This window comes from Cyprinus carpio, chromosome A19, assembly GCF_018340385.1.
Source record: "Cyprinus carpio isolate SPL01 chromosome A19, ASM1834038v1, whole genome shotgun sequence".
Lineage (NCBI taxonomy): Eukaryota > Metazoa > Chordata > Actinopteri > Cypriniformes > Cyprinidae > Cyprinus > Cyprinus carpio.
Window position 1 is genome coordinate 9,888,627 of NC_056590.1, and position 25,720 is coordinate 9,914,346.

The window sequence follows — 25,720 nt, forward strand, 5'->3', positions numbered from 1 at the left end:
CCGAATGCCCAATTTCTGATTGAGAATATTGTTTACTGATAATAGTGTAGTTCCAGCATCTACCAGCAGTGGATCATTGTATCTTACTGACCAGCCAACCTCTGACATCTCCTGTCCATAGTGCAAATCTTCAGCAGAATTTCAGGCAGCATCGTATGGCACATATGGAGTAAAGGGTGACATGGGAGTGGATTTACAAAACCTCTCCCGTCCCACTCCCACAAAAAACTCCCCCACTCCCGTGTTGTATTTTTTTTTTGGCCGGAATTTTTCAGTTACAGTAAAAAAAAAAAAAAAAAAAATACGGTACAGATCACAGCATGCCCACTTAGTTTAATAAAAATCCTAAATGTAGTTTTTATTTTTATTTTATTGAACTGAAAGCCACCTTAAACAATACACATTGTGCATTGCACACACATTAAATTTCATGTAAATCATCTATGCTAATACGTTTTCTATTTATTATTATTATTTTTTATTTTTTTCACGGAGTTTCAAATTTTCTGGCTCAAGTTCAGAAAGCGCATCTTGTTTGCTTTAATTATTTTACAGAAGCGCAATGTTTCGTTGTTATTCTGAGTACACACAAATAAACGTAGAGTCTTTATGGATTCAAAAGATTTATTACTTTTATCTGTATGACCAAAAATCACGGAGTATTTTAAGAGCAAGTGAGAGCACCACCCCCATCTGTCCTGCTGTGAGCGCGCTGCTGTTCAGTTTCAAATTGTGGATTTCACACACGTAATGTAATTGGTTAATGTTAGATTGAGCTTCCATTTAAAGTTGTTTATAGATAATTTTTTTAGGTGTATTGTTGTTTTTGAGGTCGATGAATGATAGGAGGGCTTTTGGATGTCCTGCCCGATGTAGGCTACTGTATTACCACATAGACCAGCCATTAACAATCTGTCCGTCACGCTTACGTCTTTAATTTAACAAGCCACTCCAAAGCAAACAGGAGACAAAATAAAAGACATGAAAACATGAACATGACAAAACCCAAAACAGACCTTAGATCCGTGAAGGGGGGAATTTTCCCTGTGAAGCGGGAAAAGCACGCCAGAGATCAGGAAAGACCTACAATAAAGGGGGTAAGTGTTTTTGGATATTTCTTAAAGGAAATCCTCTGTAAGATCCTGTTGGTATCCCGAAAGTTAAAGGGGTCATATGATGCTGCTAAAAAGAACATTATTTGGTGTAATGAAATGTGTTTATGAGGTTTAAGGTAAAAAAAAAAAAAACATTATTTTCCACATACTGTGTATTATTGTTTCTCCTCTATGCCCTGCCTTCTGAAACGTGTCGATTTTTACAAGGCTCATCGCTCTGAAAAGCGAGGTGTGCTGTGATTGGCCAGCTATTCAGCGCATTGTGATTGGCCGAAGCGTGTGACGGAAATATTACGCCTCTTAACATATTGTGATGCCTTGTCCGGCCGGAGAGATGAGACATTTACATAAAACGCATTATAAACATGATATAAACATGATTTCTAGTTGTGTCTTCTTTTGGAAGGCAAAAACAAAGTAGTTTCACTTTCTCGACGAAACCGCGTCACACACTGCGGCCTTGAGTGAGCAGAGGCGGGCGGCTTGGGCAAATTCTACGAAGGAGAGTACCTTGTGCTTGCGGCAACCACATGTGACAACCCCGAGCTGGATGTCGCTTCATCCACGGTGAAAGCTGATTTGGCGATCCACAGTGCAAAGCTGATGTATTTCCTCAGCGACCAGCACAGATCAGCTCCAGGCATGACGAAGCGGATATCATCCTCTTTTGGAAGGCCAAACAAAGTAGTTTCTCTTTCACAGTGAAACACACAGTGTCTATACGACATGGCGGCAGCAACAACAATACTACAACCAGAATAAAAGGTATGCCTTCTTTCTTTGCGTGAACATCTGGGCGGTGTTATGCAAATCTTCCCACATAGTGACGTAAAGTTGTGGGGGCATGTTAGAACGAGCTGTTTTAGGGGGGTGTGGTTGACTCTTAACTTTTATAAATAATATCTCTTTGGATTTGAGACTTTAGTCTTTGCAACTTTACAGATCTTCTTTATTCACCAAGAGCTTGTAACATTTCAAAGAGAAAGGAAGTATAAACTGGTATTTTAATGTGATATTACACAATTGTTTTATTTTATATATATATATATATATATATATATATATATATATATATATATATATATATATATATATATATATATAATTATTTTGATTATTTTATTATTCTTCTTTTTCTTTTCTTTTCTTTGTTTTTTTTTTTTTTTTTTTTTTTATTTTTTTTTTGTAGTTTATTTGATATGGACATTGTACAATTACACCAAATCCTTTTCTGATGAAAACCAGAAAATGCTTTTCATCACATTTTAATCATATCCTATTATTCCACCTGTAGTCCCCAATGGCCTGTTTGACATTGCTGAAAAGCTATTATGCCAAGAATCTTTTGACTAAAATGTTTATTATTTTCAGTGACATTTATTCCTTCCTTCATACTAATTCAGTTTTTATCTAATTTTACTCAACAAACTCTCTCCTGTTTTTGGGAAGGTTACATTTGTAAAAGGAAATTTGATTATTAGTTTTTAAAAGAGGTAAATTATCTTTATTATATTTCACATATTTGAATCAGATTCAGTTAGATGGTCAGTTTACCTGTGCATCTTACCCACTGGATTGGGTCAGCTTACCCCTAACCTAGGTCAAAGTGAGCCACTGGAACACTTTTTTTTTTATATAAGAAGCCATATTTTTATAACCCTTTGTCATACTTTCATTGTACTTCTGCCTCATTTTCCCTTATCTTGAGGACCACATAAGTAAAATATAGCTCAACTTACCCACTCTCCCCTACTATACACGTGCAGAACAAAATTGGATTTGGATTTGCTTATTTTTACCCAACTAAATGCAGTATATCTCCTGTTCTGACTTTTAAGGAATTTATGAAGCAGATTTACCTAATAAAACAAAAGCTTCTAGTTTTGATATTTCTCACATCACTCTTCTTGCAGTCAGTTTTAACATCAAAAGGACAGCACATACATAGATTATTATACCTTATTTCATTTCATATTTTATTGAATCTCACATATTCAAACAGATTGTTATTGAGACATAACTTCCTGTCTGTATTAATAAGAATTGCACTTTATGTGACTTCCTTATTCTCCTTAATCTCAAGCAGCACTCAAGTCTCAGTGGACACGTATTCTGTCAGGCTCAAGGAATGGACTCGGTCTTTCAGAATTCTAGTTTCATGTATTCAACAGTTGATTCAGATGAAATACACTTTCAGTACAAAGGTAAGGATGGGGATATTATCAGTATTCATTAAAAATATATAATTCTAGCACTGTAGTAACTGTATAATTAAAAAAAAAAAAAACAATTACACATTTAGGAGATGCTTTATTGACTGAAATAATGTAGACATTCTAAAACGCTTAACGTGAAAAACACTTAACGTGGCTTAATGTACTTAGACAGTGATATTAACAGACCAAAATCACTAAACATCATACTTGTCCTGGCATTGCCAGGTGTGATATCATGTAGCCAAGCGACCTCTTGTGGTCATATGAGGTTTAGCAAGAAATTAGAAAGTGACCTCATCAGTATTAGCCTATACAATTAGTGATGTCATCAAAAAGAGACTGAATCAGAGGCAGAGATCTTTCATGTTATGGGCATTCATTAATCCAAAAGACATCCTCCGTTCAAAGTTATTAATAAGGCATTCCCTGTAAGCCATCTTGTTTTGTCTTTATTCATTATTGTGTTCATTGCATTTTGTGTAGTTAAAGATGTTTATTTTGATGTTATTTAGGATGGCATGTTTATGCTTGCCAGTACAATGCATATTCTCTCATCTTTCACATGTGATATTATTTACAAGTTAATATATTTTTGAAAATATAGTGAATCCATTGAGTGAGTTGAGTTGAGTAGTCACTATAAGCAGTAGTTTTGCTCATACATAATATAGAAAACTGTTAAAGAATATGTAACTTACCAGTGTATGTGCTTGTATTTTCAGTTTCACACCATTTATGTGATAAAGCTACACTCTCAACATCACCTTGTGGTTCCGGGAGTTATTGCATGAAGGTGTTGAACTTGCTGGACAATTGAATGTGGGTTCAACGAGGCCAGTACAATACTAATAAAGTAAACTATCTACAAAAAATCAGATGAGCCCTGAATATGAATGCAACTCATTTGAGGTTTGGGTGAATAACCAAACTCTCAATGAAACTGGAGTACAGTAAGAAATACTGCAATTATTTGTTAAGCAATATATCTAAAATATATATTTTTTTAAACAAATGTATTATCATTCATTATGGTACTCAAACATTAAAATCTTTCCAACAATGGCATATTTTACAAAAGCTACAGTTTGGTTTTCTACAAAATATTACTGTAAGGAAGAATATTACTTTATATCTGATCGTCTGTTTCTGCTTTTGAAGGTTTTGGCATGGGAGAGATTCTGAGATAAGTGAACCTGATAACTGGAAACAAGTGGATCCCACTGGAGAAAACTGTGCACTTGTGAACAGTAATTTCAACAATTGGTTTTATAGTTCTTGCAATTCTCAGTGGAAGTTTATCTGTGAAAAGAAATAATTTACCTCCATCAATGATGCTTAACAAGGTCTATTATGTATATGCACAGAAAACAAAGCATTTTTTTCTCCAGTGATTGAACTGAAGCTGTTATTACTGTATGTATCCTGTCATATTGATTTTATTTAAGTGTTTAAGTATTCTGTATGAAACTGCTGTGCAGACACACACATACACACTCACACACACACACACACACACACACACACACACACACACACACACACACACACACAGACACACACACACACACACTTAGGTCTAAATGTAAGATTCCTATATTTGAATTGCATATTAAAAAATTCTGTCCATTTGGCTTACACATTTTTATGGTAACAAACTAATAAACTTAATGTGATGCATATTTGTCAGTCAAATCATGGCATAATTTTTGAAATGCATGAATTCAAATGGCTGAGAACCAGCACAGACATGTTCATTGTGAAAATTATTATTTTTTTTTTTTTTCAGTTAAAAACTATAAACATGGTTAAAATATGGCTAGCTGTTGATCAAGCAATACTCAGTTGGTCACAATGTATGAGATTTAAACCAACTGGATTTATTGAGGATAAGATTCAAGGTTCTTTATTTGTCACATATATATACATGCGATGCAATGTAGTGAACTGATTTTTCCCTAGTTTCTCATCCCTCAATGCAAAAATACTAACAACTATAATATAAAAACAAGAACCCCCCCCCCCCACCCCCCCCCCCCCCCCCCCCCCCCCACTCCCAAAAAATACAAATATATAAAGCCATGAACATACATAAGATCAATACAGTGCAAATTATATATTTAATACTAACATAAGTCTGCAGACTTCTTCAGTGTCCTTATTCAATAGTTGGATTGCCTGAGGATAAAAACTCCTCCTCAGTTTCTCTGTGTTGGTTCTCAAAATCTGGAATCGCTTCCCTGATGAGAGCAATAACAGTAAACTGTGTCCAGGATGACAAAAGTCTTTAATAATTATTTTAGCCCTGGTCCTGCATCTCTGAATATAAATGTTTTTGATGTCAGGGAGCGAGGTCCTGATGGCTTTCTGTGCTGACCTTACAACTCTAGTCAATGACCAGGAGATAATACTCCCTATGAGTAGGCTCTCCACGGCTCCAGTATAAAAAGTCCTCAACACTTTTTGTGAGACCTTGAACCTAGCCAGTCGTCGTAAGTAGTAAATACGTTGATTTGCCCTCCTCACAAGGTGATCTATATGCATTTTCCAGGAAAGATCTTCTGTGAGATATAGGCCTACCCCAAGATATTTAAAACTGCTCACCCTTTCAACTGTGGCCCCACCGATCGTCAAGGGGTTGTAGTTTCTCACTTGCTTCCTCCCAAAATCGATAATCATCTCAACATTCAAAGAGAGATTATTAATATGACACCATGTGAAGAGAGCATCCACTTCCTCAAGGTAGGCCTTCTCATCGTTTTTACTAATAAGGCCTAAAACCACCGTGTCATCAGCAAACTTCACCAGTTTGTTAGAACTGTGTTTAGCCATGCAGTCATTGGTATAAAGAGAGTAAAGCACAGCCCTGGGGGGCTCCAATGTTGAGGGTGGGTGTAGAGGAGGTGTAGTTTCCTAATCTAACCACCTCCTGTCAAAAAGTCCATGATCCAGTGACAAATGGAAGAATTCAACCCTAAATCTCAAAGCTTTTTGCAGAGGTTTAAGGGAACATCACTGTTAAAAGCAAAGCTAAAGTCCACAAAATTCATCCGCACATAGTTCCCTTTCCCCAATCCAGATGTGAAAGAGCGTATATTCTGTTACAATTTGCATACTCTGCCATAGCCCAGTAGAATCAGCCTGTTCAAATTCAGTCTCAATCATGGATAACTTGGTTATTGTGTATTTAAAATACATTGTTTATTAGTACTCAACTTACCTGTATATTACCCGTTTCATCTATGCATGACTGCCAAATATGCATCACGTTAAGTTTATTAGTTAAGACTCTGTAATCCAAATGAATGGAGATGTTCTATGCAATTTAAATAAATCTTAAATTTAGGCTTACATATTTTTTGAGTGTGTTGAGCAGGTGACAGCCTTCTGGTTCTCGTCTTGGTAAATCTTCTGGATGAAACAGTGCTAATTCTAAGTGAAATTTCAAAAATGGACAAGATCTGTGTTGTGTCTAACAACAAAAATTAAACCTTTAAGGATAGTATATACAGTAGTATATGCATTGTGTGCTATAGCTAAATGAAAATGAATAATGTAAATGTAATGTGTGCTACATCTACTTCAAGTCTTCTGAAGCCATGTGATAGGTTTGTTTGAGAAACAGAATGGAACTAAAATGCTGGTAATTTAGTATTTTTACAACATGGCTACTGCATGCTTCCAAAAATGTCTGCCTGTTGTCACTTTGTATTCTTCTCTATACTTTTCTCCATATTAGGGATTTCCTGCACGTCATAAGTCATTATTGCACCGTTGTTTATATTGCTGTGTGTAGAACAGCGTTAGCTGCATTTTTAATATTTAATAAATATTTAATTTTTATATGATTTTTTTTTATTTTATGAATTTTTTTTTTTAATGTGTTTTAAATTTGTTTTTTGTAGTTTAAAATTCAAAGAGACAGTATAGATAGTCTTTGCAAGACCTGGCATTTTATTTGTATCCAAAATGAGGAGATATGAATATCAGGAACGCTGAACACTCTCATGCAGTGTATGTTTCATTCATACTCGAAGCCGGAGGGCACTCTCGCACAGAAAGTCCTAAACAGACTCATAGTAGTAATGACTTATGACCTTCAGAAAATCCCTAATATGGACAAAAGCATCCAGCTGTCCCTGTAGCTGAGCTGAATAAAGAGCAGAAACACACAATTGCAACAATGTATGGTTTATGTGTGTTTTTCAAGTTATCTCCAGGTAATGAATAAATAACCTATATTAATAATGCAGTACTGAGTGAAATGCCCTTTAGTATAGAAACTATAAAATATATTTCCTGACTTATTCTGTGATAAAACTGGGGAAAAGGTGTTCATAGTAGCCTTTATAAACCAATCATAAAATTGTCATTGGGAAAATAATGAACAAAAATATTATAGCCCCTTGCTGCAGTGCATGCTCTCTTCACTTTGTTTTTGTAAAGTGATAATTTAATAATATAAGTGTAACGTTTACTTCCACCGGATACACAAAGCAATATAAACATGTGAAGTAAATTTTGATTGTAAATTATTAAAGGTGTATTATAGTTATGTGTGTTAACGGATGAGCTAGTCAGATGATAGGTCATCATGTAGATCATTTTATTTATGGCTAAATAATTATTCATTAATTTTACTAATAATTAGATTGGGCAGGCCTTCACAAAAGAGAGTTTAATTTAAAAATAAAAAAAAAATGCCTTGACAAAAGGGCACTTTGGGCATCAATGGGAAAAGGGGCAGATGCTCAAGTACCCACCACAACCCCCTCTGTACTTACCTGATATCAAAGTATACATTGACACTATGCATCACACACTTATTATGTCATGGCAACTTTCTATTTCACTAAAGGTGTGAGACAAAAGTCTTTTGAATATTTATTTTCCTGCAGGATGGTCTACATTCATAAAGTCATTCACGGTCGGCTGTTGATCGCAATGATGAGAAAACACCCGAACTCAACATTTATACATTTATCAAAAGCGGATGCTTTGATCTAATCCAATCATAATGCATATACAACATATATGTCCATTTAAGGTGTTAAAATATGTCCTCCAGACTTTAATACAAATATTTTTTTCTAAGTAGCCAGGACATCTAAGAAACTAAAATAACTGCCTTTGTCAAAATACCCACACTTGCGGTCTTTGCTCTTAGCCACTTGACAACTTACAGAGTATGACATATTTCCTGTATTGGGCTCAAGTGTTCAAGTGAGCATGAAGACCACAAGTGTGTGTTGAAATTTTCATTACCTGATGGGACACACTTATGTTTACATAGCTTTATTTTAATTTTAATTTTAAATACTTTGCATTTTAAAATCAACTTCTAAATATCTGTTCAGTAGTCTCTATAACATGACAATTTTAATATGTGGTGCTTCTACTTAAGTGATACAAATTGCAAATGTTGTGCAAAATAAATATCACCACTACTCATCTTTGCACCAGTAAAATGTAAAACACTGTTTTTCTACCAAATTATATGTAATATCTAATTGTTAGATTAATATTTAACTTACATTGGAAAGGTTTCCATGACCTCCAGTGAGATCTCAGCAAAAAGTCTCAGGATTTATTTCCAGAACATGATGTATGATGGAATACACTAAAGCCTTGTCCAAATACCCACACTTGTGGTCTTGGCCACTTGAGAGCCCGTGCACGCGACAGGAAGTAAGTATGGAAGACTGCCCCCATAGCCGTGACAGGACAGTCAGTGAGTTCGTGGATGGCCTCCGTGGCCGTGACAGGACAGGCAGTGAGTTTGTGGATGGCCTCCATGGCCGTGACAGGACTGGCAGTGAGTTCAAAGATGGCCTCCATAGCCGTGACAGGACAGGACAGGACAGGACGAGAGTTCAAAGATGGCCTCCATAGCCGTGACAGGACAGGATGAGAGTTCATGGACGGCCTCCACAGCCGTGACAGGACAGTACGAGAGTTTACAAACATATACTACTGACACCTCTGGAGGTTCTGCAGCAATACCAGCAGGAAACAGGGAGAGTTCATTAGCATTCTCCTTAACAGGACAGGTATGGAGTTTAGCAACGGTCATTTTGACCATGAAAGGACAGACTGAAAACTCATAAATGGCCTCTCTGGCCATGGCTGGGCAGGCAGAGAGTTCATAACTGGATACCACTGACCCCTCCGGAGGTTCTGCAGCGGTTGCCGCCACCTCTGAAGGTTCTACAGCAGTAACATCAGGGAACAGGGAGAAGTCAGTAACAGTCTCCTCGACCATAACACAACAGGCTGAGAGTGCATCGCTGGGCGCCACCACCACGCCAGAGGCTGAAGCGAGTGCCTGCACCTCGGGAGGTTCTGTGGTGGTGTATGCAGCCCAAACATACCATAAAGCGATCCCTATCAAGGGAAGCACTTCAGACAGGGAAATCAGTTCAAGAACAGGAGGGCTAGAGTGAGTGGGTTTGGGGATACCAGCTGTGTGTGCAGACACTAGCGGTGCATCCCGCACACTGGAGACCAGACTGGGATACTGAAGGACTGACCTTGATGATCAGCTGTGATGTGACGTGACTCTGGATGCACAGCTGTGGCTGTCATTTTGCAATCAGGCTCAGCTGTTAACGCCATTTTGTGCTCATGCTCTAGTGCAGCTGTCATTACCTGAGTGAGTGCGGTGTCGAGTGAGTCAACAAAGCATAATCTATAAACTGAGCGAGTGATGAGCGTGGACCCTCGCGTCTAATCTTAGAACGAAGGGGTTGATTTATGCCATCACAGAAATCAGAAGACAATCTGGTAAGTCTGAATAGTGTGCTATGGCTAAAAATTCATGAACATAGTTCTACAGCGACTGCGGGCCTTGTCTAAGGGCTAACAAAATTCTTGCCGTGTCCATACCTGGCCAATGTTCCTCAGAAAAGCCGTTGGATCCACGTGTGGCCGAGTATTCTGTAACGTTTGAGCCGAGGAGATGTGAGACGTGCGGATCCATGTGCAAGCTTTTATTGGTCAGAGACGTGGTCATAGCAGGCATGGGTCAAACAATGGCAAACAGGTTTATAGAGGGCAAGACACAAGAATAATCCTAGGGCAAGCGTGGGTCCTCGATGAGCGAACAATATCCAGACAGGGTAATCCAAAGGGTAAACCCAAAAATACGAAAGCAAGAATCAAAAACCAGGTAAACAATCCAAGAACAAAACACGAAGGCAAGACAAGGCAGTAAACGAGACAAAATAGGGCTAAACAATACTCGGTAGTGAATGGTGGTGTGAGACTGAGTTATATACTGACAGGATAATGAGGTAACAAGGAGGGAGGAGCTAATCAATTATATAAGAAACTAACAAGATGGGCAAAGGAACAAGGGAACACAGAAACAAAGGGGAACAAGAACATTTCAAAATAAGAGTCCACAAAACCAAAGACAGGGGAACATAGACTGGGATCCTGACACCGGCGGGCGCTCTCGCGTAGAAACTCCAAAATAGACTCATAGTAGTAATGACTTATGACATGCAGGAAATCCCTAATATGGACAAAAGCATCCACCAATCGCTGTAGCTGAGCTGAATAAAAAACAGAAAACGTGAAGACAATAAACACACGATTGCGACAATATATGGTTTATGTGTGTTTTTTAAGTTATCTCCAGGTAATAAATAACCTATATTAATATTGCAGTACTGATGGACATATCCTTTAGTATAGAAACTATAAAATATATTTCCTGCCTTATTCTGTGATAAAACTGGGGAAAAGCTGTTCATAGTAGCCTTCATAAAACAATCATAAAATTGTCATTGGGAAAATAATGAACAAAAATATTATAGCCCCATGCTGCAGCTAACATTACTTCCACAGGCTACATACAGCAATATAACCAACAGCTGTGCATGCTCCCTTCACTTCGTTTTTGTAAAGTAATAATAATTTAATAATATAAGTAAACAAGCACACCACTCTGCTGAGAACTCCACTTACTGGCAGCCGTGTACAATATTGAAGGTAAATTACTAAAGGTGTCTGAACATTAAGGATCGTCCCGGATAAGCTCGTCAGATGAAAGGTCATCTTCTCCCGGTGCTCTCGATCCGGGATGTTAAATTATCGAAATATTTCGGCTTTATTCTCGTAGTATTACGACTTTATTCTCGAAACATTTCTACTTTATTTTCGTAATATTTCGACTTTATTCTCGAAGTATTTCGACTTTAATCTCATAATCTTAGAAAAAAAAAATTTTTAACGTGGCAATTAAACGCCGTCATACCTATCGATACTTCACTCGTACTGCGCCTGCTAAAACTCTATGGGAAAACTCCTTTTCCTCAGATGACTGAAGCCTTTTCAGTAATGCAGTGTAACTGCACGGCCATTGGTTTCGTGCAGTGAAATAAAATGAACCAATGGATTGTAAGCGCAGCCGTTTCCATTTCACACTTTTCAAAAAACAAATTTGACGCTGAAGAAACATACTACCAGCAAAATCTAAAATCTACATTTTATTGTACCTTATTTTCAGAGACTATAACATATCCAAACATGTAGTTGCTCTGTTTGCTATTCAGACCCATAACTTCCTGTCTGTATTAATAAGAATTACACTTTTTGTGACTTCCTTATTCTCAGCTATCTCAACCAGCACTAGTCTCATAGGGCACGTCTTTTGTCTCATTAGATAGCAGTTCTGTTGACATCTCATGAAATGGATTCACTGTATGAAAATTCTAGTTTCATACTTAGAACAGTTGCTTCAGGTGAAAAATGCTCTCGATACAAAGGTAAGGCTTAAATATTAGCAGTATGCATATTTTAATGATTTAGGACTGGCTTTTATGGTGGGTTTTTATTTGGTAGACACTTTTGTCCAAAGCGATTTACATTGTATTCAAGTAATAGATTTGATCTGTTCATGCATTCCCTGGGAATCAAACACCGCCAACACTGTCATATCCATAATGTGTTAACAGTGAGTGTTAATCATCATTCATTCTCATCACTTATGTCAACCCCATCATAGCAAGAAATGCATGCAGCATTAGTAAATATTTCTGTAGTTCAAGTCATCTAGTTGGTTACGGTGTGAGTCCAGCCCTCGGATGTACCTTTAAAAAATTAGGTCAGTCTTCATACTGATATATTTGTGATAACCTTTTCCAGATCCTCTTACTAAGGATCCTACTAGTTGATCTCAATTTTGTTCTTAAAAATACTCTTAGGGTGTATTCACACTTGTCTTGTTTGGTCACACTTGTCAGTGGTGTTCCTCCGGGTCCACACAAGGCATCCCATTTTCTGACACCAAATTGTCGTGCCAATTTTCTATTCCAGTAAAGGAACGAGACAAAAGTCTTTTAAATATTTATTTTCCTGCAGGAAAAGGTCTACATTCATACCATTTTTCAGGGTTGGCTGTATTGCAACAAAGAGAAAACACCCAAACTCAACATTTATACCTTCATCAAAAGCGGATGCTTTGATCTCATCCAATCATAATGCATGTACAACATATGTCCATTTAAGGGGTTCAACTATGTCCTCCAGATGAGTTTCTAAGTATTTAATGCAAACCATTAAAAGAAAATAAAATAACATCTGTGTCCCACACTTGGTTTGCACACATCACACATCAAATAGATTTCCTGTTATCTATCAGCTCATCGAAAACTCAAGCATACTGAAGCAAACTGAGACAGTCTAAAGAACACTCTGTAGTACAGTGAAGCAAATAATACTGAAAATAAAATTTCCTCCACATATTCAAATTCAACTTATATAATGTACCTCTTCAATTGCCCACATTTCAGCATTTGATAGACACACACACACACACACACACACACACACACACACACACACACACACACACACACACACACACACACACACACACACACACATATATACATATATAACCAAATCAAGTTCAAACATAAAAATACATAACCATGCCTGCATAAGTTGGAAACATGTAGTTATCAATCGTTGCAATCAAATTGCCTGCTTCTGCTAAGCATTCAAACAAAGAAGAGGAATTAGCATGCTTCAGGCTAACTTCCACAGTAACATACAACAGCACACTGCATTAATGCCTTGGTTAAAATAACACTTTTGCAGGTAAACGGATTTAAACATAGTTCTAAGGAAACATGCTTGTGTGTGTTTAACACAACACAGCATTTAATTTGTGGTTATTTCCCTTTCCCTAACACACTTTGGAACAGGATTGAACGAAATTCATTCCTCGCTCTGCCCAGACCTCCTCCAGACTGAAGCAAGAGAACGCAACAACTGCAATGCATGCAGAATTCAGTCATAAGAATATTTTTTTCCTTTCATTTTCTCATATAAATATAGAATTTTCCAACAGAAAAACATGAGGGTTTTAGTCAATTTAAAATAAAAACAACTTATAATCAAAACCTTTTTCACCACCACCTTAAGTTTTCATGTTCTCAAGATGCTGTGAAGCAACAGTTAATGTATTTTTTCTCACTTGTCATAGAAAGTTGTTGCACAGGCCTAGGTGTCACAAAATCTTTACCTCAGTTACTGCTGTACAGGATTCTGAGTCAGAAATAAACATACAGTTTGATACCTTGTTAAGTTATATAATATTTTAATATAAAAATTAAATAATATTTGTAAATTCTATCCTTCGAATAATAATATCAGTACATTTATGATACAGTACATAAAACATACACTCAGTCAACTATAATGAAGGTAGATTTCAGTAACGTTTGGATTGTGTTCTCAGGACAAGAGTACAAATGTGATGTTAGGACGTTTTCATATATATATATATATATATATATATATATATATATATATATATATATATATATATATATCAGAAATTAGGCAAATATAAATTCAGGAAAAGTTCTGGACAGAAATAATACAAATGATCAAAGGTTCAGAAATTATTTAATTTATATAATAAAATTTTTAACCACAGGTAACACTGTAATGCAAGAAAGTGAGAAAGAAGTTTATCTCTCTAAACGGACTAAAGTTCTTCTGATTGTTTTTGCTGTCTGTCTGGTTTTTGCTCTTGGAGGTCTCTGTATTCTGGGGATACTGTGTGAGTATAACTGATATATTTATATTAAGATAGATACAGATAAACAGTACCAAGAAAACGTATGTTAACCCATTGGAATTGGATGGGATTTATGCATTAATTGGTCATGGAATATTCTCTGATCTTCACCAAAGTCACAATAGACAAACACAATATGTTTAAGCTAACAACACACAAACAAATGTAATCTTTCATGTCTTTACTGAACACATAGTGACATTCATAGTGCTGTGGAACAAATAAGTACATTTCTTTTGAAAAGTTCAGGACCTGCACAGTTTTGTTTGTTCTAGCATTCATCAGTGTGAAAACCCCAATCTCATAACCACAGTCACTGCTTTAAATTATGCAAATATGCAGAACATGCTTGGAAACCAAAAACTAGGACCTAGGGTATTTTTCAGAAGATTAGTTGCCAGTTTAACTGCTCAGGACAAAACAAGGGATTTGTGAATAACTCATGAAACTCAAATAATAATAATAATAATAACAAAATAAAAAATGTAATGGTAAAGCTATTTTTTCGACAGCACTGTGAATGTTTAATGGAATGTGTTCAATAAAGACATGATAGATTATATATGTATGTGTGTGTGTGTGTGTGTGTGTGTGTTGTTAGTTTAAGCACATTGTGTTTGTCTATACTTGTGACTTTGGTGAAGATCAGTTGACAATTTATGACCAATAAGGCAAAAAAACAACAATTTGGGTTCACATATTTTTCTTGACACAGTAAGTATATCAGTGACATCATTGTTACTGTTTTGTCTTTAATCAGATGCCAATGTTTCAATGCAACTGTCTGCCCAGAAAACTAACAACACAAGTGAGTATAATATTTTTATGTATCCAACAAACGTTTCATTAACAGTGTATAAAGAGAAAGAACTAAAAGAGTGAATTTTTTCGCTTGCTTTTGTTTTCCATTTTCTTCATAACTGTTTCTGTACCAGTCATGACAAGACAACTTGAGGAACTTACAGCCAATTACACCAGAGTTAGAGAACATCTCCACATCAACAATAGTGAGTTATGTTAGGTTCAGACTCATGCACCTACTAGAACAAAGTGTACTAATTATGAACCAGCTTTGATTCAACTAATTTTTTTGTTTGTTTGGCAAATACAAGTCAGTCTTTTGAATACATTTCTCCAACCACTTGTTTTCTTTTTCTTAATAACTGTCTCTTAACCAGTCATGGAAAGAAATATTGAGGAACTTACAGCCAACTACACCAGAGTTAGAGAACAACTGTCCTTTTATGAAGGTGAGCTGTCTGCGCTTCAGACCAATGAAAGATTAGGCAAAGTGTTTAAAAACTTCTGCAATTTAAACCAAATTTTTCCTTTTTTCATTTCAAAAGCATCACAAACTAAACAAAGGATCATTTTTATATGCTTTTTCTTTCAGCATTTACAGCTCAGTCTTTGAACTGTGACATGAGCTGGACAACTTTTAATGGAAAGTTGTACTTCTTCAGCTGTAATGAACTGAACTGGTCAAGCAGTCGTGCTTTCTGTGTTTCAAAAGGAGCTGATCTGGTCACCATAACCAGCCAGACAGAACAGGTGAGAAAATTTAAATCAAAGAATTATATGTTTGACCTGTTTAAATCACAATATTCAGAAACAGTATTGCATGTGATGTTTTCTCCATTAGAGTTTTCTGGCTTCTAAAATTAAAGCATGGTACTGGATTGGTCTCAATGATCTGAAAACTGAAGGACACTGGGTTTGGGTGAATAACCAAACTCTCAGTGAAACTGGAGTACAGTAAGAACTCTTGACTGCAATTACTTAAGTTAATCAATGGAACAAAAATACATTAAAAAAATCACTTTATTATTATCGTTCATCATTGTCATATTACTGGAACATTTAAATCTTTGAATAATGGCATGTTTTAAAAAAGCTACAGCATGTTTTCTTTTACTAAATATTATTGTTTTTACTCTGATCGTCTGTTTCTGCTTTTGAGTTTTGGTACAAGAGAGAGTCTTGAAAAAGTGAACCTGATAACTGGAAAGAAGGTGATATTACTGAAGAAAACTGTGCAATTGTGAAAAATGATTTAAACTATTTAGATAGTTGGTTTGATGTTTCTTGCAATTATAGGATGAAGTTTATCTGTGAAAAGAAATAATTTACCTCCGTCAGTGGTGCTCAGAAAACAAGGCTTTTTTTGGATTTGCTTATGTCAGAATAAAAATACTATTCTTTTCTCCAGAGATTATTATCATCTATATTATGTAATTGTTATGAATTATTATACAGTTACAGACTGTACATGCCATTACAAAATTATTTTATTTTGAAACCTCACACATGACTCATTTTGCAGTCAACTGAAGTGCTTCAGTATCATATATGAAACTGCTGTGCACTCAAAAAATATTTTGGCGTAAATGTATATATTTTTGAATTGCACATGTCCGTCCACTTGGATTACACAGTTTTCTAAACGTTATGCATATTTGCCAGTCATGCATAAATGACACTTTCTGCATTTAAAAAAAATCATGACATAGTTTATTATAAATGATTTGCATGTATTTGATTTTATTTAAATAATCATTTTCAAAACATATTCAAATACCAAATCTGTTCATTGTGAAAACAATTTTTAAAACAATTCATTCAGTTATTAAGTATGTTTAAAATATGGTTAGATGTGGAATAAGCAATATTTAGTGTTAAACATTGAAACTAATTGGATTTAGTGATGATAAATATAACAACTATAGTGTATTTAAAGTTTATACTGTTACAGAAAGTACAAATATTTATGTATGATTGGCAATGCATCACGTTCAGTTTGTTTATATATGTAATTTTTTGAATGTGTTGAGCAGACAAACTTAAAGGATAGTATAAAGACTAGTGTGCTTTATCTAAATAAATAACTGAAATGAAGATAATCTTATAATTTTGCATTAAGATATTTGTATTTTATTTTATGTATTTTTTGCATTTTGCACTCTTTTTCTGCCTGTTCAGTTACTTTGTAATTCTCTCTTCTTTTCTCTACAAGAGGTCACTAATGCAGTGTCCTCTACAGCTTTATTGATGATAAATTGATTGTGAATTTCCTCATCTGTAAGGCTCTTTAATGATAAATAAATGACTAAATGTAATTTAGTAATGTTATGATATAACTCTCTGATATTGGTTTGATTGGGTGACACATCTGAAAGGGTGAAAACAGCAAAAAAGCCTTATAGAAGAAAACTACTGAGACGAGTAAAGAACAAAGCTGCAGAAATAGATCTCTGTAGTTTTATATGCCATTATGTTATGTCACAATTTATAGTTTTAAATCATAATTTATAGGTTTAATGAAACAAAATTAACAAATAAATCAGCACATTTAAGCAAAATAAGCAAAATTAAATGATCTCTCTAAAAGTCACTATTGCATTTTACTTGAACATCCCTGCCATCCAGCTGTGGTTTAATGAGTAAGTGAGCTGTGGCTTGGATCATTATAAAACAAATTCAATGAATCGATGAGGTTTTGAGGTTTCAAGAACCAACTCAAGTGAAACAGTGGATTCAGATTATAAGCTTTGTGGACCAGTTCTACAGTTTCATTAAAAAAGATCCAGTTCAGAAGAATGATTTGTTTATTACTGACAGTATGTCCGAAACACCTGTGAGTGTGTTGACAGTATTTTCTTAAAGCATAGACGAAAAATCCTTGTCAGTATGAAACTTGCTTATATTATATCACTTATTGTCCCCCTACATTTCTGAAGATATTTTTTAAAGAGCAAACTTTTAACAGAAAGTCTTTCATAACTGTAGTTCAGTTTCTGAGTTTGAGGTTTTATAACTTCCTGCTTGTTTCCACAGTATCTATTATTACAGCTACAGATTCACACAACAAATGCAGTGCTGCTAGTGACAACAGCATCATACACATCTGCATCAGTATGTATGTGCAATTAATCATACATAGCCCATTTACATAAAGAAAAATATACGTTTGTTTAAATGTTATAGGACATGTGTTTTCAATTTGCATATTGCTAGTTAAATATTTATCAAAATGTTAACATTGTGCTTGTACATATTGAAAGATAAATATACTCTAAGCACTATAATAATATTTATTATTATTAATATTTACAATATTTATTTATTTATTGTCTGTACAAATGACTCTTATTACTGTACTAATATGTCTGTGGTTTCTGTGCTTCCAGTAAACACTCCAACCAAACATTTCACGAGTCGTGAAATGAATTCTAACTATGAAAATGTTGATTACTTGCCTTCAGCAACAGCTTCAGGCAGCAAATGCTCTCAGTACAGAGGTAAGATATTACTGACATGTTTCAGAATGTTCTTTTTTTGTTTGTTTGTTTGTTTGTTTGTTTGTTTGTTTGTTTTTTTGTTTGTTTGTTTGTTTGTTTGTTTGTTTGTTTGTTTAAATGATACAGAGTTCAGAAAGGTAAAGTTGTGAACACTTTTCTGAGAGAAGAACAGATATCAAGATCATACTAGGAAGATTATTCCAGCAGAAAGACCTTTGTAAATTGTTTCATTCATTAAACCACAGTGCTATAATTTAAAGGACATAATATCTAATTAGCATTTATTTCAATAAACACTGTAACTGTTTATCACATGCCTAATATCAAGAATCCTCATTTTGTTTGTTAGTCTTAATTCCCCACAAATGCTGTGAGGTCTTTTAAAGGACACAAAGAACAATGTCTATAAAGTAAAATTGTAAAATTTAAGAGAAAAGTTATGCAGAACTTACTAGGGTATAACTGTTCATTGATATGGACTGATAGGTTGTATTGATGCAACAAAATTAAAAAATAAATATATAAATATTTAAGATATTTTGATGCTTTCATGTTAGCCACATTTTGTTTGACCGTTATAAAAACTTGAAGATTTGTTCAGATTTAACAAACTAATTTTTCCGCACTTTTCTTTTTTGACGACTGGAGCACCTATTTTTGTTGAATATATCATAATAGGGATACTATTATCCATTTCTAGAAATTTTCAGAGAGTTCAGTTAAATGTTCATGTTATATTTTGGTTGCATTTGTGAATTCATTAAAAAAAATGTAACTGGGTGTGTAAAACTGACAAACTATATATATATATATATATATATATATATATATATATATATATATATATATATATATATATATATATATATATATATATATATATATATATATATATACACATACATACATAAATACATACAGAGCTGGGTAAATTACTTGAAAATTATAATCCATTACTGATTCCAAATTACATGATATATAATCAGACTACTTTTTGATTACTTTTCGATTAGCCTACTTTTGACCTAAGTTACTAGTTTATCTTGTAAAAAATAAAAATGCAAAGAAACAGAAAATAGATTACATTTCTTGTTTCATTACATTATGTCAAGGTTTCCCAAACAGGGGCCCATGAAGAAACTGCAGGGTGTTCACGAGTTTAATGAAAAGCTAATAATTACATCATAAAAAAAAATTAAATGTAAAATTAAAATAAAGAATTCTAAAATAACAACAATCAAAATAAAACACTAAAAATAATAATAATAATAATAATAATAATAATAATAATAATAATAATAATAATAATAATGTGTTTACCTGCATGTCGTGTGACCATTAACCAATGTCAGAGAACCATGAATATGCAAATGTGTTACTTATTTATTAACTTATTACCTTAAAATCTCAGGGGGGACTTCAAATAAATATATGTGACCATGCACCACAAAACCAATGAATAAACTTTCCATTGATGTATGGTTTGTTAGGATAGGACAATATTTGGCCGAGATACAACTATTTGAAAATCTGGAATCTGAGGGTGCAAAAAAAATAAAAAATCGAAATAGTGAGAAAATCGCTTTTAAATTTGTCCAACTGAAGTTCTTAGCAATGCATATTACCAATCAAAATGTAAGTTTTGATATATTAACAGTAAGAAAATTCAAAAATATCTTCATGGAACATGAAAAATTAAAAAAAATATCTTGATGGAACATGATCTTTACTTTATATCCTAATGATTTTTAGCATAAAAGAAAAATCTATCATTTTGACCCATACAGGGCTTTTATTATTTTTTTTTTTTTTTTTTTTTTTTTTTTTTTGACTATCGCTAAAAATATACCCAAGCGACTTAAGGTCAGAGGTGTAAAAAGTACTCAAAAATTGTACTCAAGTGAAAGTACAGATACTTAGTGAAAATTTTACTCAATTAAAAGTACAAGTATCTGGCCAAAACATACTTGAGTAGAAGTAAAAATGTACAACTTTAAACTGTACTCAAGTATTAAAAAGTAGAAGTACTTTTTTTTCTAACAGATATACAGAAATTTTGTTATAGGGAAAAAACTAAACAAAATGCACAGGTCAAACTCATACACATACTAGTTCAACAACATTTAAAATGCAGCACAGTGGGACACACACACAAATACAGGAAAAGGGATTAAAAAGAAAATCTATCCTTTCCACCCTCATGCCATCCAATAAATATATGACTTTCATTTATCAGATGAACACAAACTAAGGGTTTTAGAAAAAAATCATCTCTCTTTGTTTAATGCAAGTGAATGGGACGTCCAAACATGAATATGACAGACAGTAACTCATACAACCCCTGTTAATGAATCAGTGTATTTTTAAGTGAAAGGATAAATACAAAAAAATACAAATACCAATATTTTAAACTTGACCGTCACTTTGTGTGGTTTCTGAAGTGGTCCTGTCCCTTTGCATTATACAGACTAAAAATCTTTTCCTGTGTTCATCTGAAGAAAGAAAGTCATAAACATCTCGGACATAGAATTCATAGAATTAAAACATACTGTACAACATTAACATTTTGGTGTAAAGGGTACTTTTTTGTTTTGTTTATTTGAAATTACTGTCTTAGTTTAATTTAAATTTTACAACATTAACATTTTGAAAGGCCACTTTTTCGTGTTGTCTATTCAACATCACTTTGTGACTAATTAGATTAATTAATAAGCAAATCATATAATTATTAAGATTACAAAAAATACTAATGACATAATATCCACTACCTGGTAAGAATATCACTAAACATAAATTACAATTTATTTAACATAAAATGTTCCTTTAAACACTTTTTTGGAGATTTTTGTAACATTTAATATATATATAAAAACCATTACCACAAAAATATTAACTGTATTTAAATTCTCATCACTGATTTATCTGCACTCAATCTTATGCATTTAGCTAATATATTACAGAGCTAAAGGCTCTATCAAAACAGAAAGAATAATGAATAAACTCTTTATGGGGGGAAACACAACTTTGCTACCTCAATATGCTTCCTCAGATTTGATAGTAAACTTTTGAAGCCAGACATTTACTTGATGAAAGTCACAACTGAAGTAGAAATGTGCGTGTTTGATGTGTGAAAACAATCATCGATTGAACATTTGAACTTCTGTTTACCATATTTATTGTGTATAAGAGAAAATAAAAATGTTATGTACTTTTTAAGATGAAATAAAGTTGTAAGGAGTAAAAAGTACTGTTTTTTTCTCCAGAAATGTAATCAAGTAAATCAGTTTAAACTGTACTTGAATAAAGTACAAATACCCCCAAATAATACTTAAAGTAATCAAGTAAAATGACTCAAGTATTTTACACCTCTGCTTAAGATTGGTTAAGTGACACATATTAGGTGAAAGAGATCCGGCTGATGATTAATAAAAAAAAAAAAATTAACCTTTGGATTCCCTCCATTACATGTAAATAAGAAATAACGTGAATTTTTGCGTTTTACTGTGTTTAAAAAAGAAAAAAAGCCTTCCAAAGACATAGTAATGAGTGATAATTCAAATAAATATTAATGTGTTCATCAGCAGTTGTTGCAATGTTGAAATGCTGAGAAAACACTTATTGAAATGAAAGAGATTTTTGTAAATCCAGTGCTCAAATGCTGTGTTGCGTCTGTGAGTCCTCCAGACGAGTGACTGGTCTTTGTGGGAATGTCCACAAAACAGGAAGACTTTTGAATGTATATAAGCTATTTTAGAAAGTAATATTTAAGAGATGAAAAGGGGAATCAGAGAGAATCAATAAATTATGAATAATTGTGTGAATAATGAATAATTTATTGCTAATTGTGTGATTAATATGTAATCATGCATTCAATAAAAAAGTAACTGTAGTCTGATTACAAGTATTTTAAAATGTAATTTAATTACAAGTACTTCATTTTTGGAATCTGATTACGTAATCCAGTTTACATCTAATCAGTATATATATACAATATACTGTATATATATATATATATATATATATATATATATATATATATATATATATATATATATTATATATAGATGTATATATATATATATATATACCCACACACACACCTGCAGGTAAGTCACAGAATAAATAACTGAATTTCTTTAGCTAGGATTCTGCTTTGTCTTATTCAATTATTAAACTAAACTGATATAACAATTTTAAATAGAATATTTGATTTTGTATTTTGTGTTAATGTCACTTAAAACATACATGAGAGAAGATGGCCTCCTTAATCATTTTACATTTTCTCTGAACTCAATGGCTGATGCATCCACATCCTTCACATGCTTACATTTAAAATGACATTTATACATAAAAGTATATAGTTCTTATATTGTTTTGAAGAAACACACCTGGCAAAAGCATAAATAAACATTAGATATTTGCTAAGGCAACAGTGATGTGTGAAGTTTACCATTTGACTTCCTGTAGGGCTGAAGTGTTCATGTTCTCAAGATATTTTGATCAACAGATATGTTTCCCATGTGTGTCATGATGAGAAGTTGTCACACGGGTGCAGCTGTCAAAAGATCTTTATCTTAGTTGCTATTTGAGGTTTTCAGTCAGATATCCAGTTATACAAATGCTTGTTTAAACTGTAAAAATACAATTTAGGCTATATATATATATATTTTATATATATATATATATATATATATATATCTATATATATATATATTATATATTATATTATATATATATATATATCCACACTGGCAAACATTCAGACAAGAGTCAACTATATAATAAAGGTAGATTTTAAGTGAAAATTTTAACTGTTCTTAGGACACAAAATGTTACGTGTTGAACATTTTGATTTAACAAAAAAAAAAAAAAAAAAAGAAAGAAAGAAAAGAAATGAAGCAAATGTAAATTCATGAATAGTTCCTGATAAATTCCGCACTGCTTCAAGAACTCATAAATAATTTCCTTCATCTCATCAAATTTCTACCACAGGTAACTCCACTGAAGAGCAAGAAAGTGAGAGAGAGGTTTGTCCGCCTAAACGGACTAAAGTTCTTCTGATTGTTTTTGCTGTCTGTCTGGTTTTTGCTCTTGGAGGTCTCTGTATTCTGGGGATACTGTGTGAGTATAACTCAAATAGATTATATAATATATGGTGTGACATCACTGCTTCTGCTCATGTTCTGTTTTCAATCAGATGTCAGAGTTTCAGTGCTACTGTCTGCCAAGAAAACTAATGGCACAAGTGAGTAAAATATATTTCATGATCCAGTACAGTGACATTGTCCTTTTTTTCATAAGTGTTTCTGTACCAGTCATGGTAAGAGAGCTTGATAAACTTGCAGCCAATTGCACCAGAGTTAGGGAACATCTCCACATTAACAATAGTGAGTTAAATTAGTTTAGATTTAGAGCACCATGGTCTGAAGAATGGATCATTGACTTATTTCATCTTGATTGTGTTTCTTTTCTTCTTTTTTGGCCTTGTCATGCAGATTACAAAGAAGAGTTTTAAGTGCTCCACAACCAGCATAAGAAGACACTTGAAAAGCTGAGCAGATTAAACCGTACGTTTTATGATCTGAGCCTTGTGCAATGTTAAAAGACCTTTCACACACAAATAAAGACGTAGTGTGAAATTATGAATAATTAAATCATCACTACCTCTTTTACAAAAGACAGCACAGGTTGTGCACTTTGTGCTGTCCACTGGATTCATTCTGGAGGAAAGTGTTACTACTATTCTACAGTCAGGATGAACTGGACACAGAGTCGAGATCACTGTGTGACTCTAGGAGGACATCTAGTGATCATAAACAGCAAAGCAGAGCAGGTGTGTTTACTAGTTAAACACTTGATAAGGCCTTCTGAGATCAGATTTCATATTCTACAGTTAAATTTTGCTCACATTGAAACAAAACAAAATGATATATTTTCTCTATATTAAGACATTTTTAAGTCCACTGATGACATTTGAGCAATCAAAATGTTATGTGTTTGATGGTCTCGGCAGATTGGGTAAAGGTTAGCATCTTATGCCACCACAAGGCACAGCTTGCTCACTGACAGTAAATGGCAGGAGGGGACCAAATACATTAAAAGTACTAAATTAGATGCGTGATATCACCTAAAAAAAGTAATTTCAGCAGTTACATTTGAATGAAATTGTTGCCTAATGATTACTAAGAATTATTTATTTAGAATAACATTCCTTGATTAATCATTCTAATGCTCTAAGCCTTATGTGCATTATATCAGGATTTTTTTTTTCTCCCCATCAGGATTTTGTTACCTCTAATGTTGAAGAGACTCACTGGATTGGTCTTAATGATTTGGACACCGAGGGTCACTGGGTTTGGGTGAATAACCAGCCAGTTAGCAATTCAGTAGAGTAAGATCTTCATTAATCTTGACAATAAATCCTTTGCATTAAAACTAGCTTTAAATGAAGGGAATTAGCAGGTCAGTACTTAAACAGAAGCATTTTGTTTTTTCTTTCTGCAGATTCTGGATGAAACGAAAGAATGCTATCAGTGAGCCTGATAACTGGACTAAAGTTCATCCGGACGGTGAAGATTGTGCTAGTCTGGGACATCCAAATGGAGAGACAGATTTCTGGATGGATGCTTACTGTTTTGAAGAAAAAAGTTTTGTGTGTGAAGCTGCTGCAGCTGTTTAATTCATCACTCCTTAATAGATCTTTCTTGCATTCAAAAAAATTGCAATTTACTCACCATTATCCAGAACCAACTTCATTGGAACACAAAGACACATTTTGAAGAATGAAGTGTACTTAATACTTCTCCCCCAATTTTTGTTTTGTTGCTTATTAGGCCAAACTGGATTATTATACAAGATAATCTTGGCTAAACTCAGCAAATGCTTTGTATTAAATGCAGTGTTGGGGAAAGTTACTTTTAAAAGTAATGCCTTACAATATTGCGTTACTCCCTAAAAAAGTAACTAAATACGTTACTTAGTTACTTTTTATGGAAAGTA

General features: G+C 33.8%; 1 protein-coding gene, 1 long non-coding RNA gene and 1 pseudogene across 2 annotated transcripts; all 3 read left to right on the top strand.

Moving 5' to 3' along the window:
- Nucleotides 1-3,571: 3,571 nt before the first annotated feature.
- LOC122148871 lies at nt 3,572-4,593 on the top strand. Its single transcript, XR_006162682.1, has 3 exons — nt 3,572-3,759; nt 4,054-4,281; nt 4,490-4,593. It is a non-coding gene; the product is annotated as an uncharacterized LOC122148871 (long non-coding RNA).
- A 6,987-nt stretch (nt 4,594-11,580) lies between these two features.
- Nucleotides 11,581-17,539, top strand: LOC109075207 (CD209 antigen-like protein C). Its single transcript, XM_042776297.1, has 7 exons — nt 11,581-12,099; nt 14,280-14,405; nt 15,184-15,231; nt 15,359-15,430; nt 15,602-15,673; nt 15,817-15,974; nt 16,066-17,539. The coding sequence occupies exons 1-7, from the start codon at nt 12,024-12,026 to the stop codon at nt 16,180-16,182; spliced, it is 669 nt and encodes a 222-aa protein (XP_042632231.1). The 5' UTR covers nt 11,581-12,023; the 3' UTR covers nt 16,183-17,539.
- A 689-nt stretch (nt 17,540-18,228) lies between these two features.
- Nucleotides 18,229-25,620, top strand: LOC109112070 (annotated as a pseudogene).
- The last annotated feature ends 100 nt before the right edge of the window (nt 25,621-25,720 follow it).

Excerpts from the sequence above, each read along its gene's own strand:
- LOC109075207 (XM_042776297.1), top strand. The coding sequence starts at position 12,024 with ATGGATTCACTGTATGAAAATTCTAGTTTCATACTTAGAACAGTTGCT. Across the intron at positions 12,100-14,279 it reads AAAATGCTCTCGATACAAAG|GTAACACTGTAATGCAAGAA; the intron begins GTAAGGCTTAAA and ends TTTTAACCACAG. Across the intron at positions 14,406-15,183 it reads CTGTATTCTGGGGATACTGT|ATGCCAATGTTTCAATGCAA; the intron begins GTGAGTATAACT and ends GTCTTTAATCAG.